The sequence below is a fragment of the Dendrobates tinctorius genome, unplaced genomic scaffold (genome assembly GCF_039654945.1).
Source record: "Dendrobates tinctorius isolate UK_male_01 unplaced genomic scaffold, ASM3965494v1 ptg000201l, whole genome shotgun sequence".
Taxonomy (NCBI): domain Eukaryota; kingdom Metazoa; phylum Chordata; class Amphibia; order Anura; family Dendrobatidae; genus Dendrobates; species Dendrobates tinctorius.
The window spans coordinates 2,631,038-2,646,803 of NW_027361868.1; the positions used below are offsets into that span (position 1 = coordinate 2,631,038).

The window sequence follows — 15,766 nt, forward strand, 5'->3', positions numbered from 1 at the left end:
GTGACGTCGGCAGGTTGGAGGGAGGGAGGGTGACGTTGGCAGGTTGGAGAGAGGGAGGGTGATGCTGGCAAGAGAGGGGTATGTCGACAGGTTGGAGGGAGGGTACCGTTGGAGGGAGGGAGGGTGCCGTCGGCAGGTTGGAGGGAGGGAGGGTGCCGTCGGCAGGTTGGAGGGAGGGTGCCGTTGTAGGGAGGGTGACGTCGGCAGGTTGGAGGGAGGGAGGGTGACGTCGGCAGGTTGGAGGGAGGGAGGGAGACGTCGGCAGGTTGGAGGGAGGGAGGGTGACGTCGGCTGGTTGGAGGGAGGGAGGGTGCCGTCGGCAGGTTGGAGGGAGGGTGCCGTTGTAGGGAGGGTGACGTCGGCAGGTTAGAGGTAGGGAGGGTGACGTCGGCAGGTTGGAGGGAGGGAGGGTGACGTCGGCAGGTTGGAGGGAGGGTGACGTCGGCTGGTTGGAGGGAGGGAGGGTGACGTCGGCAGGTTGGAGGGAGGGAGGGTGACGTCGGCTGGTTGGAGGGAGGGAGGGTGACGTCGGCAGGTTGGAGGCAGGGAGGGTGACGTCGGCAGGTTGGAGGGAGGGAGGGTGACGTCGGCAGGTTGGAGGGAGGGAGGGTGACGTCGGCAGGTTGGAGGGAGGGAGGGTGACGTCGGCAGGTTGGAGGGAGGGAGGGTGACGTCGGCAGGTTGGAGGGAGGGAGGGTGACGTCGGCAGGTTGGAGGGAGGGAGGGTGACGTCTGCAGGTTGGAGGGAGGGAGGGTGACTTCGGCAGGTTGGAGAGAGGGAGGGTGATGCTGGCAAGAGAGGGGTATGTCGACAGGTTGGAGGGAGGGTGCCGTTGGAGGGAGGGAGGGTGCCGTCGGCAGGTTGGAGGGAGGGAGGGTGCCGTCGGCAGGTTGGAGGGAGGGTGCCGTTGTAGGGAGGGTGACGTCGGCAGGTTAGAGGTAGGGAGGGTGACGTCGGCAGGTTGGAGGTAGGGAGGGTGACGTCGGCAGGTTGGAGGTAGGGAGGGTGACGTCGGCAGGTTGGAGGGAGGGAGGGTGACGTCGGCTGGTTGGAGGGAGGGTGACGTCGGCTGGTTGGAGGGAGGGTGACGTCGGCTGGTTGGAGGGAGGGTGACTTCGGCTGGTTTGAGGGAGGGAGGGTGACGTTGGCAGGTTGGAGGAAGGGAGGGTGACGTTGGCAGGTTGTAGGGAGGGAGGGGGACGTCTGCAGGTTGGAGGGAGGGAGGGTGACGTCGGCAGTTTGGAGGGAGGGAGGGGGACGTCAGCAGGTGGGAGGGAGGGGGACGTCGGCAGGTTGGAGGGAGGGGGACGTCGGCAGGTTGGAGGGAGGGGGACGTCGGCAGGTTGGAGGGAGGGGGACGTCGGCAGGTGGGAGGGAATGGCAATGAGCTCACTAAAACACACTAAAATCGATTCTTCTTCCCTGTGAGGCTTCTCTTGGTACATTTACGCTTGTGAGTAGCATCTGTAATGTCTCTCTGAAGCGTCCAACAGTAGTCTGCCATCATTGTAATGCTCCATCTTCCCTGGTATCTTCTTTCCATCTCTTTAATGTCCTGGTGGAATCGTTCACCTTGCTCTTCACTCACAGCTCCCAAATTTTCAGGAAAGTTGTCAAGGTGGGAATGGAGGAACTTTCAAACTCATCAGGCAACCTAAAGCTTGAAATGCTTTCAGCATTCGTCCGACGATTTTTTTGTAGTCAGGGTCTTTGTTATTGTCTAAAAATTTCTCTACGACCTCTTTAAATGCAATCCACCCTTCTTTTTGAGGATGCGTCATCGTATTGATAAACTCTTGATCAGCTATTAGCCTTCTAATGTCTGGTCCGACGAAGACATCTTCCTTCAATTTTGCCTCCGAGAGGCCTGGAAACTTGGTGACCAAGTATTTGAAGCATTCTCCATCTTTTGGAAGTGATTTTACGAATTGCTTCATCAATCCCAATTTGATGTGTTCGTCGGACCAGACATTAGAAGGCTTATAGCTGATCAAGAGTTTATCAATACCATGACGCATCCTCAAAAAGAAGGGTGCCCCGTGCGTCGCTGCCTCCTCTTGATTTGAATCCCGGCGCCTGCGCTGTAACAAGTGTTCTCGAGCATGCGCGCTGCCCGAGAACCGACATCAGGCTATTGCGCCTGCGCATTGTGGAGGCCCCAGATCCCGCCCCGCAGTGTGTTATGATGTATTCACACTGCGGGGCTGGGGCCTCCACAACACGCAGGCGCAATAGCCTGATGTCGGTTCTCGGGCAGCGCGCACTGCGCATGCCCGAGAACTCTTGTTACAGCGCAGATGCCGGGATTCAAAACAAGAGGAGGCAGCGACGCACGGGCATCATGATGGACAGATCGTGGGTGGCGCCGAGGCCTCGGACAGGCATGATTGACAGATAGTAGGCGGCTGATACTGGGGGGCACAACATACCTGTGGGACACATTACAGGTATGAGGAGCTAATTATAAAAGTCAATATTTTGGCATTACTGGGGGTCAGAAAAAGAAGAGCCACCTTCACAGAATGCAGCCTTAGTGCTGCTGAAGGTGGCTCTTTTAACTGAAAAACGCCCTGGGGGGGGTGACAGGTTCCCTTTAAACTTTTAAAGGGGTATTAAAGGGTATTCCCATCAACTAAATCCAATCCCAATATGAAGTAGATGTAATAATAATATTATTAGCAAATACCTCCAATTAGACATGTAGAAAAATTGTTCTCTTGATTAGCTCTGTCGGTGCAGTAGCTCAGTGTCCATGGGTGCGACCACTAACAACTGTCACTGTGATCATAACCTAAGCTACTGCGATGCTTTTGCACATGGGGTAAGTGACATAGTTAATCAGAAGAACCATAATGAACCATAATCAAAATTGTTGGTACCCCTCATTTAATGACAAAAAACCCACAATGTTGACAGAAATAACTTGAATCTGACAAAAGTAATAATAAATGAAAAATCTATGAAAATGAGAAAATGAAAGTCAGACATTGCTTTTCAACCATTCTTCCACAGAATTTAAAAAAATAAAACTCATGAAATAGGCCTGGACAGAAATGATGGCACCCCTGAAAATAATGTGACAAAAGGGACATGTTAAATTGCGGTGTGGCTACTAATTAGCATCACCGGTGTCTACGGTCCTGGAGTCAGTGAGCGGCCTGTATAGAGGCTACAGATACTCACTGTGCTGTGTGGTGACATGGTGTGTATCACACCCAACATGGACCAGAGGAAGCGAAGGAAAGAGTTGTCTCAGGAGATTAGAAAGAAAATTATAGACAAACATGTTACAGGTAAAAGTTCTAAGACCATCTCCAAGCAGCTTGATGTTCCTGTGACTAAAGCTGAAAATATGATTCAGAAATGTAAGATACATGGGACTGTAGCCAACCTCCCTGGACGTGGCCGCAGGGGGGAAACTGATGACAAATCAAAAAGACGGATAATACGAATGGTAACAAAAGAGCCCAGAAACACTTCTAAACAGATTAAAGGTGAACTTCAAGCTCAAGGAGCGTCAGTGTGAGATTCCATCATCCATTGTTGTGTGAATAAGTGGACTTCATGGGAGACGACCAAAGAGGACACCATTGTTGAAAAAAATCATAAAAAAGGCAAACTGAAATTTGCCAAACTACATGTTGACAAGCCACAAAGCTTTTGGAAGAATGTCCTATGGACAGATGTGACAAAAATGGAACTTTTTGGCAAAGTACATCAGCTCTATGTTCACAGACGGAAAAATGAAGCATGTGAAGAAATGACTACGGTCCCTACTGTCAAACATGGAGGAGGCTCTGTTATGTTCTGGGGCTGCTTTGCTGCATCTGGCACAGGGTGTCTAGAATCTGTGGCAGCGTACAATGAAATCTCACGACTATCAATAGATTCTAGAGAGAAATGTGTTGCCCAGTGTCAGAAAGCTTGGTCTCAGTCGCAGGTCTTGGGTCTTGCAACAGGATAATGACCCAAAACACACAGCTAAAAACACCCAAGAATGGCTGAGAGGAAACATTGGACTATTCTGAAGTGGCCTTCTATGAGCCCTGACCTAAATCCTATTGAGCATTTTTGGAAGGAGCTGAAACATGTAATCTGGAAAAGGCAACCTTCAAATACGAGACAGCTGGAGCAGTTTGCTCTTGAGGAGTGGGCCAAAATACCTGTCGAGAGGTGCAGAAGTCTCATTGACAGGTACAGGAATTGTTTGATTGCAGTGATTGCCTCAAAAGGTTGTGCAACAAAATATTAAGTTACGGGTCCCATCATTTCTGTCCAGGCCTATTTCATGAGTTTTATTTTTTTTTTTTAAATTCTGTGGAAACATGGTTGAAAAGCAATGTCTGACGTTCATTGTTCATTTTCATAGATTTTTTATTCATCATTACTTTTGTCAGATTCAAGTTATTTCTGTGATCATTGTGGGTTTTTCTGTCATTAAACGAGGGTTACCAACAATTTTGACCACGTGTGTATACATGAGTGGGCCCTGTGCCTCTTCCTTGGCAGAGAGGGGGCCTCGTACGCTCTCCTCGTCTATTTGCACCAGAAATAAATGTAAAGTCTTTGAATGAGGCTGTGGGACCTCTTGGTTGTATATATCAGTGTGGATTACAGTTACAAGAGCCCGTCATTCACCTTTAGTGGTCTCTGAACCTTACCACAGCAGTATTCATCTGGATGTTTTCATGACATATACCCCTCCATTGGCCGACTCCGACAAAATCTGATGTATAGACATTTTATTGTTTAGGTGTATAGTATAGAGGCACCCAGTTTACACTTTCCTATGCAGTTAATTTGAACCTGTCGGCTAATTTTTACGTATAGGTATAGTGCATGGCTGTACAGGCGGTTGTCCCCTTGTAAAAACGACACCTTTTTTGTAGAGATCTGATGCACCAGTCATGAGAAATCTACATTAGAAAATATATGTAGATCAGGCAGGGGGCGTGTCAGTGCACTTAAAAGCAGTATTCCAAGTGCACCGCCACCCCCTGTGTGCACTTCCTGCCTGATTTTCATACGGCTTGTACACTAGATTTCTCATGACTGGTACATCAGATCTAAGCAAAAAAGGTATCATTTTTATCAGGGAGCAAGTTCCTATACAGCCGTACCACTATTGTCATTTGTAAAATTAAAGGTTTGCCAAAGTACTGTAAATGAATGGAGGCGAAGGCCTAAAGGATGCACTGTTGTCTGTTTGGGTATGCTAGACCTTCTCTAAGGCTGGGGTCAAACTTGCGAGTGTGATGCGAGAAACTCGCGCATCAATACCCGGCACTGCCACCTGCACTCGGGACCGGAGTGTGCGGCAGCATAGAAAAACATGCAGCCGCCCACTCTGGTCCCGAGTGCCGGCGGCAGTGCCGGGTATTGATGCTAAAAACTCGCGTGAGTTTCTCGCATTGCACACGCAAGTGTGACCCCGGTCTACAGCTAAGCCTCAGGCACAGCACTTTCCGGGCCTCTGGTCTACGATCTGCAGATCCTTATATGCATCATATACGTGTAGCTATAAGGTGTCAATCCCATATACTGGTGGTAATGTACCGCGCGTCTCGCTCTGTCCCAGGAGCTGGCGGATGCAGCTTATCTCTGGCAGAGAGCACTATCACTTTCCGCTGTGATGGTTGTGCAGCAATTGATAGAAGCGCTAATAAATCGCTCTAATCCAGATCCGTGAATGAACCATTTGTTTCTTCAGTTCTTTTGTTGACGTCGACCTCGTTAATGCCAAGCCGGATAATGCCTCCATGGGCACAATAGCTTCTGCCTGAAAAGCTTCCTGGCATCCCGGCTCCGCGCGATATTCCGGCAGGGAAAGCCTCGTGCCAGACGCAATCCATTGTAGGATGAAGCCTCAGGACTCTGCCTCGCTCTGCGCTGACAAGTGACATTTGTGGCTTTAGCAATCTTAATAAGCAGCACATTGGCAGTGCCGGCCCCGCAGCTCGCCTACTCATGGCGGATGCAGCGGCTTTGTGTGCCGGACCAATATTAAAGGGCAGCTCCCTTCTTGTGGATGCAGGTAGTTAATCTTCAGCACGTTTGGGAAGAAGCTCCAAAGATGGACACAATAGGGGCTTCCTGGTGACCACCATCCATCTTATTGCAATGCACAAGGCACCAGACATGATATGGCGGCACTCCGCACTAGAAGGGGAGAATATCTCCATAATATGGTATCTGATGGTGCATTCCCCATTTGAGTCCACACGTGCCTCCTTCTCAGGGTCAATTTTGTCAACCTTTTTCAGATTTTGATCTATGCATGCACATTATTACCTTATTAAAAATAATTCTATATGTAAGGGTCACTTCACTGTCTTGATACAGGCATCAACCTGCTTCCTGATTGTTTCCTCGGTTACGACCATGTGAAGAACTGCACCTCTCAGCCCCGACTGACGTCACTAATACATCGGGGGTCACACAGTTCTGTCTCCCCACTTTCACCAATGTGACGTTCCACACCCTCTGGGGACACGTATTGTTAGCTTGGTACAGTTTTACACACACATCTCCTGTCCACAGGGAGGCAGGGGGGAGTGAGAGAGAGTGGCCCACGCGACCTCTGGCGTGGCACCACACTCGCTCACAACCCTGACAGGCAGAGAGGCCCCTTTCACTGGCTCCAGTGAAACAAATCTTGCCAGCCCAATAGGACTGCGACCAGTTCCTTGTTAGATATAAGCCGGTCCATTAACAGAATTATATAGGGCCGGAAACCAGCCCTGGTAGCATAGAATGTTAAGTTGAGAATATGGATTTGTGGATTCGTAGATCGAGCTAAATGAGCAGCCCAAGGTTAAATTATAATCGCTTTAAGGGCACAATAGAAAAAACTCTAAATATGCAATGGTTATACATATAAGATGGTCATGTGGTAGCACAATAAGTAGAAGGAGATAATATAAGTCAGTTACCAGTTGGATGTTAGGCCTTGGTGCTGCGCAGACACATGGCAGTTAAGGAGTGCCTGCGGTCTCCAGGTTTCTTTCAGCACGATACACTTTCTGACCTCCCTTAGAAGAGAACCCTGGCCCATGACCTCGTACAAGCAGTTAATTCCTTGGTCGAGCTCTCCTTTTCCTGCCCCAGGATGGTCTTGCTTCCCGGCCCTTGGGTCTGTTAGCTGAAACTACAAAACCTATGATGGGTCATAACTTCGCCACAGAAGGTCATAGGGAGATGGTTTTGGCGCCATCGGATCCCCGTTATGCTTGGAGACCAAACATAGCCTTGCTACCTGGCTTCTACTAGCCGTTCTTTGTAACTCTATACCCCGGGTTGCTAGAACGGGTCAAGACCCCTTGCGGGCATTTGCCCTGTTTCCGAAATCTCGAAAACGTAACCAGTATACGTCTAGGATGTAGAATAACTTCATAACTCCTTATGAAATTACATCTCCCGTTCATCTGTGGATGGTCTTTGAAACCGCTAATAGGATATTCCCATCTCCTAGATCCTATACCAGTATATAGTAGGTGTAATAATATTAGCAAATATGTTGCAGGACCTTAGGTATCTATGGTTACGACCACTACCAATCATCTGTCACTGTATCAGTGGTCGGTAACTATGGATACCTAAGGTGTTGCAATGCCTGCACGTGAGGAAAGAGACATAGCGAATCAGAAAACTATATTACACCTCTATTTGGAAGTATTTGCTAATAATATTATTACTATACATACTACAAATTGGGATATGATCTTGGAGATGAAAATATGCCTTTAATCAGCTTGGACTCCCAGCAGGGGTTTGTCCTGACAGAAATGCTTTGGTCCCAGCTAGGCTGGTAGAGGTTTGAGTTTTTCCACTTGGAGCTTTTGAAGCTCGACTACCTGCTGAGCCAGGTGTTCTGTTTCAGCTTCACATTTTGAAGGAGGTCTATAATCTCGAACTAGATATGATAGTCGATTGGCATGAAATTATAGGACCTGGATTTTAAGGAATATTTTTGCATTGTACATTTACAACACAGCTAGGGACCTGCATCTGTCTGGAGATTATGGCCTCATTGCAGCAGTTGCGTTGATGTTTCCATACACTTGTAAGGTAACATCTATAGGAATAAATGCAGCCACCATTCTGCACCCTGCTGATGGTCCGTGCTCCCGAGACAGATGTGAATCCCCTTCTGTGGTTGTGACATAAATGTACGAGATGGGACTATCCCTTTATCGAACGTTTGGTCACTGATTCTGCTTTCATCTGTTTATTTTTTTAACTTCATTCGCAAGAAGTTTGATCTTCCAAACAAAGCCACCAATCATCCTCATGAAAAGCGGCTTCTTCTACGTCAGAGTGTCCACCTCCAGTAGGCGTACATGGCCGAAAATGGTTCACGGCAGAGCGGCCTGTTCACTCTGGCAGCACGATTATAGTCTATGACCCTGTCGGCGAATACGTCTTAATCCCATTTTACAGGGAATTTGGACATAAGCCCCGACGTGGCCACCGAAAGTGTGCCGGAACGCTATGTGAAAGCACCCTTATCCTTATGTATATCCACCAGCCCGACCGCTGCACATCCGCGGAACGGTTGACCTCAGATTTTGTTTTCTGCAAATCCTCTTGTAAATAGGTATCGTGTATGAACATACCTTTGGGTTGGGGCTACACGTCACCCTGGTCCTCGACACCTTTGGCTTGGCCGATGTTCTGAGTATGCTGACTACGTCATGAAAGTAAATCTAGTCGACGCTGCCGCAGTAAGCAATTCACAAGAAATTCTGATCTTTTTTTTTTTAAACTTTTTAACTTGATGGTTGCAACTTCTCAGTATTGAGTTTCATCACAGCACGATGTGACGTCAGCATAGTTCCATCTTTGGCAACGCGATGGGCCTCCCCGTGGTTTCAGCTCGGCTGAAACCAATAGTGATGGTGGCAAATATGATCTGATGTTCTTAAGAGTCGATTTGTGATTTCTGTTCTTGTATCCCCGTAGGCATTTCAGTAGGACAATGGAGGAGCTTGTCCATGACCTTGTGTCAGCCTTGGAAGAAAGCTCAGAACAGGCCAGAGGATGCTTTGCCGATACCGGAGATCACTCCCGAAGTATTTCATGTCTCCTTAAGCGGCAAGCCCGGAAGCGGAGGGGAAGGAAGAGACGATCTGAAAATACTCATCACCCCTGGGAAACGGGGCACTGTCTAAGCGATGGCTCCGACTCCAGTCTAGAGGAACAGAACAAGGACTACAGGGAATGCGCCAGTAATAATAAAAAGGACAGCGACTCAGACGATCAATTGTTATTAGCCAAACGGAGACCCTCATCCAATATTACCAATATTCGTAGTAAGAGGCCTCTGTGGCACGAATCGGACTTAGTTGCCGATACCTTGGCTAGCAGGACGCTACGAAGGAGACGGAAAGTGAAAAGGATGGCCATCGACCCACCATCCGACGTCACCAGCGCCTTGTCTTTGTCTCGAGATCAGGCCATGGACAATGACTCCAAACATTATCAGCACCTGGAGTTATCCAAGAATAAAGTGAAGAAACGGAAAATTGCTCCTCCTAGACACGGGCCCGAGGTTCCCGACGAGGGAGTCGTGGTAGAAGGAGAAGACATGGGGCACAGCGCTAAAGACAAGATGGACTACGAGGAACAGAAGGGCTCGGATGAAAACATGAGCGACAGGTGCGTTTGGGTTGGCGGGAGGGACAACATGTGAAAGTGTTATATGATGAAAGTAATAGAAGAGACCACTTTTAAAAGAGTTTAATAAAAACTTTCTGCTATAAAAAAATAAATCCCCAAAAAATGAGTATCTCACCGTCCCCTGATCCAGTGCTGCTTCGGTCTCTGTTGTTTGTGTGCAGCTCTGATGTCACTTGGACATCGTTGCAGCGAATTACTGCTCTGCCCGATTGTGTAGACGGCACAAGCTGCTAAGCTCACTGGTCAAGCGCTGCAGACACACAAGAGACTGGGGAAGTGGCAGAGACTCCTTGCTGGTGCTGGACCTGGGGAGGGTGATGAATACTTATGTTTAGGGTTTTTTTATTTTTTATTTAAAATACCGCAGCTTAAAGCAGAACATTTTCTGAAATGGGCTAACCCCGTTAAGGACCCCTTTATACACAACTTTGTGTAAACGTGGTAAGTGATCGATCCACAAACGAGTAAAACGCTCTTTGTTCGTCTGATCGGGTCGTCTAAGTGACCTAAAGAACCTGACGGATGATAACTTTGTGTGATCGGTTAGGGGTCCAATCACTGAGACAACCACCGGTTTTGGGAGTGGTCTAAAAAGACTTTCATTGTCTATGGGACTGCTGGATATACTAGGCGCAACTCTTGGCTTTTTCTGGCAGTTCCAGCGACAATGAATGGAGCGGTGGCCACACATCCTGATGGGGCATTTTAAAGCTCACGTACCGGTGGGGTTCCCAGTGATCGGTCGATCACCAGTCAGGTGGCTATTACCTAGTCAATGGATTTAATGTTGGGAATAACCCTTTAACAGGTCAATCTGGCTCATTATCCTATAGGGGTCAGACTAGCCCTAGAGACACTTCTCTTTTCTCCACTTCTGAAAGGGAATCTGTCACCCTTTTTTTAGCCTATCAGCTGCCGGCATTGACATCAGGGGCTTATCTACAGCATCCTGTAATGCTGTAGATAAGCCCCCGATGTAACCTAAAAGATAAGAAAATAAGAGTTAGATTATTCTCACCGGGGGCGATCAGGTCCAATGGGTGTCGCGGTCCGGTCCGACACCTCCCTTCTTCATACCATGCCGTCCTCTTCTTCCCTTCCTGTCGTGGCTCCGGCGCAGAAGTCTGGCGCATGCGCACTGCAGTATTCTGCTCTACTCTCAACAGGGCAGAGCAGTGCGCCGGAGCCATTACACGACGGGAAGAAGAGGACGTCATCATCGTATGAAGATGGGAGGCACCGGACCGTGACACCCATCGGACCGGACCGCCCCCCCCCCCGGTGAGTATAATCTAACTTGTTTTTCTTATCTTTCAGGTTACGTCGGGGGCTTATCTATTTTTGTTTTCTTTTTTACTTTTTACATTCGCATTAGGACTGAACTGAGTGATCATCTGCAGCGCTATAGCGCTGCCATCGTAAATGGGGTAGTGGCAGAGAAGCAGCGCTGGGGTGGCAGGGGATAATCCTTAGGAGGTAAGCTCCCTCTAGAGGTGGCTGGAAGTAGAACATCTGTCTTTTAAAGGGCCCATGTAAAAAAATATTAACCGACACATGCATAGCAAAAAAAAGTCAGACTACTTGCTCCTTTCTGCCCTGATAATCCCATGCAGACCTACAGGTCACATAATGGCCACTTGTAAATAATCAGTGGCATCAGTGATCATGTTCCACCCTGCCAATAGTGCATAACAGAACCACTGATTAGCTGCAGCAGTCACATGCTTTACATTTGTTTCAGAAAGAAAAATGACTTGGAGGCCAACTAGATTGTTTAGGGAGGAAGGAAAAAAAGAGCAGTGTTAGGTTTTTTCTTCTTATAGAATTAACCATTTTTTTCCAGGCTTAGGGGCCTAGAATTGTGTAGGCAGGCGGAGGGTCTGGACCATCTTTTCCCGCCAGGATGGCTCCGTTCTCCAGCCCTCACGTTCTGGGATCAGGACTGAGGTGCTTGGCATTAGAAGGAAGGAGCAGCAATGGTTTGATGCAGGCGGATAATAAAAATTCATCACTTGTGTCAGCGCCTCCTCACTGGCGCATCTGGCTCCCATTAGGTTCCTGAGGTTTTATGTGCCAAAAATAATCCGTTCGGTTGTTCATAAAAGCGTGGCATGGGCAGCGCCATCACAAACACACCATCTCCTTAAAGGAGGAAATTTTGTCAGAACGTTCTGTGTATAGAAATATTTATTCTTGTGATTTAATCTTTTTTTCTTTTTTTTTTCTTTGTTGTGACTTTTCCAGCGAGTCCAGCAGTATTAGCAGCAGTGACGCCGGGCTGTTCACAAACGACGAGGGACGCCAAGGTACTGGAAGGTTTCTCCCCCCATTAGCCAAATTAAGTCTAATTAGTGAAAGACTTTACACCTTCTAATTAATACTGTCGGGGAAGACCAAATATTGCAGGTTTTTCTGCAGCGTGACGGGAGGGCAATTCTCCGATGTAATGTGATAATGACTGCCTTTATAATGATTCTTATTGTTTACATCATTTCACTGTACATACGAGAAGGCTCGGACTGGCTCACGGGAGAACCGGAGCATCCTCCGGTAGGCCGCTGTGAAGGCGTCCTGAGGATTAGTGCAGAAAAAAAAAGATCGTCTTATTCCAAATTAATGTTACTTAGGAGCACTTAAAACACAAAAGTAAATAAAAATAAAAAAAAAAAAAAGCTCAACAGCCTCTTTCTAAATTTCTTCCTTTTTCTTAATCCTTCACTACCTCTTACGATAATTCAAGAAGAGATGAAAAAATTGTGTGTGTCCCAGGAGCTCAGCCATGTGCCATCTCTCTCCTATTGTCCTATGTCTGCCTGCAGCAGGAGCCTCCCCCCTCTGCCCTATCACAATAGGCCCAAGCCAATCACCTTGGAATTGACCAACAGGAGATTATCCCTGTATTTCCTGCTGGATTTCCTCAAGGCTTTTTGTTATAGGCCCTTAGGGGGAAAAAAAAATTTTACAGACTGACAAAATTTATTTTATCATTTTTCTTTTATAGAAGGCGTATACGTTTTTTTTTTTTTTTTTTTCCTTCTCCCTCAAGACCACACCACACTTGCCCGTAGACTGTTTCTGCTATTGCAGGTCAGTCACTGACTTAGAGAGGGATGAGCTGCAAATAAAGATCGGACGGTGATGGGGGGGGGACTTTTTTTTTTGTGTGTGTGTAATCCAGGGCCAACTTTTAAACTTTATTGGTTCAGTGAAAAAAAAAAAAAAAAAAAAAAAAAGTTCAGCAAAAATGATTCTCTGATTTGAAGTCCAATCTGGCCCTACATGATGTAGAACTGCAGAGCCCCATTTATCTATATAGGGGTGTTGTAGCTGTTTTCATTCTGACCCAAAGTCAGGTATGCCAGATCACCAGTGAGGCCAAATTAGGAGTTTACGCCCTTAATTTACAAGCGCTTGGAAACAAAGGAGACTGAACACTGGTCGTGGGCAAATCACTTTATCTGACATAATGAAACACAAGGCAATATTTTATACCATTTACAACAAATGTTGTAGCTCATGTAGCCCCCACCGTTTCCTCAGGGTCATACCTTGTGTACCATGTACCCAGAACACGTTGTGGCTGACTGTTGAAAACATATATGATGAGAAGCATAGTTTCCTTGAAGAGGAGACTGTCATACTGATGTGTCATGAGAATAAATTCTAGCAGTTAAAGGCAAAAGACAATTAAAGGCAAACCATAACCCCTTCTATATCAGGGGCGGCTTCCGTTCCCTGCACAATCCGGATTAAGAGGATCTTAAAGGGGCACACAGCTTTACATAAGCGCTGCAACCAGGTCAAAGTTTTGTTTTATGGGCTTTTTATTCCCTGTAGTCATAGAAGTAAAACATGAAAGTTTCTCTCCACCACAAGGGAGTTTAGGCGATTGCTGAAGACACAGTTATCATTGAGTACAATGCGAGCTCTGTCCTTATAAAGCGCCTCCTTGTGGTGGCTGCAGGCAGTATAGATCCTATCGATCACCTCATTTTGGTCTAATTTAGATTAAATCTTCCAAGGTGATGTTATAAGGGAGACGTTAATTTTGCAGCTGTTCCAGAACTATGCGCTAATATAATGATAAAACTTATTGTGTTCTTATATTATTCTCATAGCATAGTCACAGCTGACACTGGTATTTCATTTATTTAATTTGCTCCGGTACCTTCTAATTCTAGGTGATGACGAACAGAGCGACTGGTTTTACGAGAGTGAGTCCGGGGGAGCGTGTGGTATCACGGGAGTCATCCCTTGGTGGGAGCAGGAAGGGTCATCATCCGAGCTGGAGAGAGAGCTACGCGATCCTGTGTTTGAGAGCATCCTCACCGGCTCCTTCCCCCTCATGTCCCCGAGCACACAGAGAGGTTAGTGCCGCGGACTTAAATGGTAATAGAACCTGGGATCAGACAATTCCTGCATATGTCTTGGATTGATATTGCTGAGTGATCCTTAGGATCGGCTCTGACACCAGGCACCCCCGCCTGTCAGCAGATAGCACTGCTCATTGCGCTATGTAGTGGCCCTTCTCCGCTATTGCAGCCTAGCCCTTATGGCAGTGATTGTAATCTCAGCTGCAGTACTTATAACGGCCACTACATGGCGTGTGGAGCAATTCCATTCCGCCTCTGTACACTATGGGAGGTGCAAATAGCTGATTGATAGGAGTGCAGGCTGCTGGCATTCCCCTCAATTTTAGGATTGGTCGTCAGTATCCAATTTGGCCATCAATATCTAATTTCTGGACAACACCTTTAAAGAAGAAAAGTTTTATCCTTTTTTGAGTTGTCCAGTCTAAAATGATAAGTCTACAGTCACTCTGTGTGACTGCAAACGTATGAATCCCCCTGCAAGGATTCACCGGTTTGTGAGTCGGTACCGGCATGTACATATGCTTTATGCATACTCCCAGGCAGAGCCCAACTAGTGGGCACAGTCGCGCTCCATACATTTGTACTGCGTGACACGGTCATCCAATGGACAATCCCTTTAATTTATTGCACTCCTATCACTGTGTACTTACAATTGCTCATTTTGCCTTCTGCCCAGCTAATTCTTCTCTTTTCCCTGGTCTATGTAGAAACAGGAAGTCTCTTGTCTCTTCAAAAATCCTTCCTCTTCTCCAACTCCTGATCCAGCTGTTCCGCATGCCAGGGACTTTTGCATTGATTCATAAGTCATACTGGGAAAATCGATCTCCTTTTTCTACATAGAGCTTAAAAGGATTCAGTTAGTCAATTTTTAACCATGTGATGTCATAGACTTAATGGAAAAAAATAATTATTATCTGGGTAGAAAGGCAATATGAGCAATTTTAAGTGCACAGTGCAATATAATATGGTGACTGCAATATATTAAAAGTATAAAAACTGTTGATGGGAGGAGGAGGATGGGGAGGAGTACTTCTTTAACTCCTTAACCACTGCTGATACGTCTTTTAACGGTGGCAATTAAAGGGACTTATTCCTCAGTGCCACTTTATCCCGACAATGATATCAACTTGTCAGGATCGCTGGTGAGTCGCTACATGATCGCTGGTGAGCTGCCAAACAGACAGCTTCACCAGCTATCAGGACAGCGACGCCGAGCGTGCAGCGTCGCTGTGTACTTTAGTTACCAGCGCGCTGATGCAGGGAGCTGGTAACTAAGGTACACATCGGGTTTCTAAGCAGCGTGCTTCACTTAGAAACCCTGCGTTTACCCTAGTTACCAGCGCGCTGATGGCTGGTCTCCCGCCTGTCACACGCAGCGATGCGTGCTGGCCAGCGGGAGACCAGCGATCAAAAAATGTCCTGGGCTTTCCAGGATGATCAGCGATAACCGGCAGGGGGGCCGGTCGCTGGTAAGTGTCACACACAGCGATCTCGCTGGTGAGATCGCTGTTGCGTCACAAAAATTGTGACGGGGGCTTCAGAATTGGATTTTTTCACTGTTTAGGTACATCAGGGGGTCTCCAAACACGAAATGATGCTGCCATTGATTCCAGACAATTTTGTGTTCAAAAAGTCGAACGATGCTCCCTCCCTTCTGAGCCCCTGCCATGCGCCCAAACTGTGACTTTCCCCCACATACGGGGTATCGGCGTAC

The 15,766-nt window shown here is 47.3% G+C and overlaps 1 protein-coding gene across 6 annotated transcripts in view; it reads left to right on the plus strand.

Annotated features, from left to right (window-relative positions):
• GPATCH2 (G-patch domain containing 2) overlaps positions 1-15,766 on the plus strand; it is a 157,565-nt gene that overhangs the window by 7,909 nt on the left and 133,890 nt on the right. For all 6 annotated transcript variants that reach the window (XR_012221953.1, XR_012221954.1, XM_073553340.1 and 3 more), the window contains exons 2-4: positions 8,963-9,658; positions 11,924-11,985; positions 13,861-14,046. Coding sequence is in view for 4 of the 6 variants with exons in the window: in XM_073553340.1 (XP_073409441.1) it covers positions 8,963-9,658; positions 11,924-11,985; positions 13,861-14,046 (944 nt within the window). In the remaining 2 variants the exon portion in view is untranslated. The remainder of the gene's footprint in view (positions 1-8,962; positions 9,659-11,923; positions 11,986-13,860; positions 14,047-15,766) is intronic.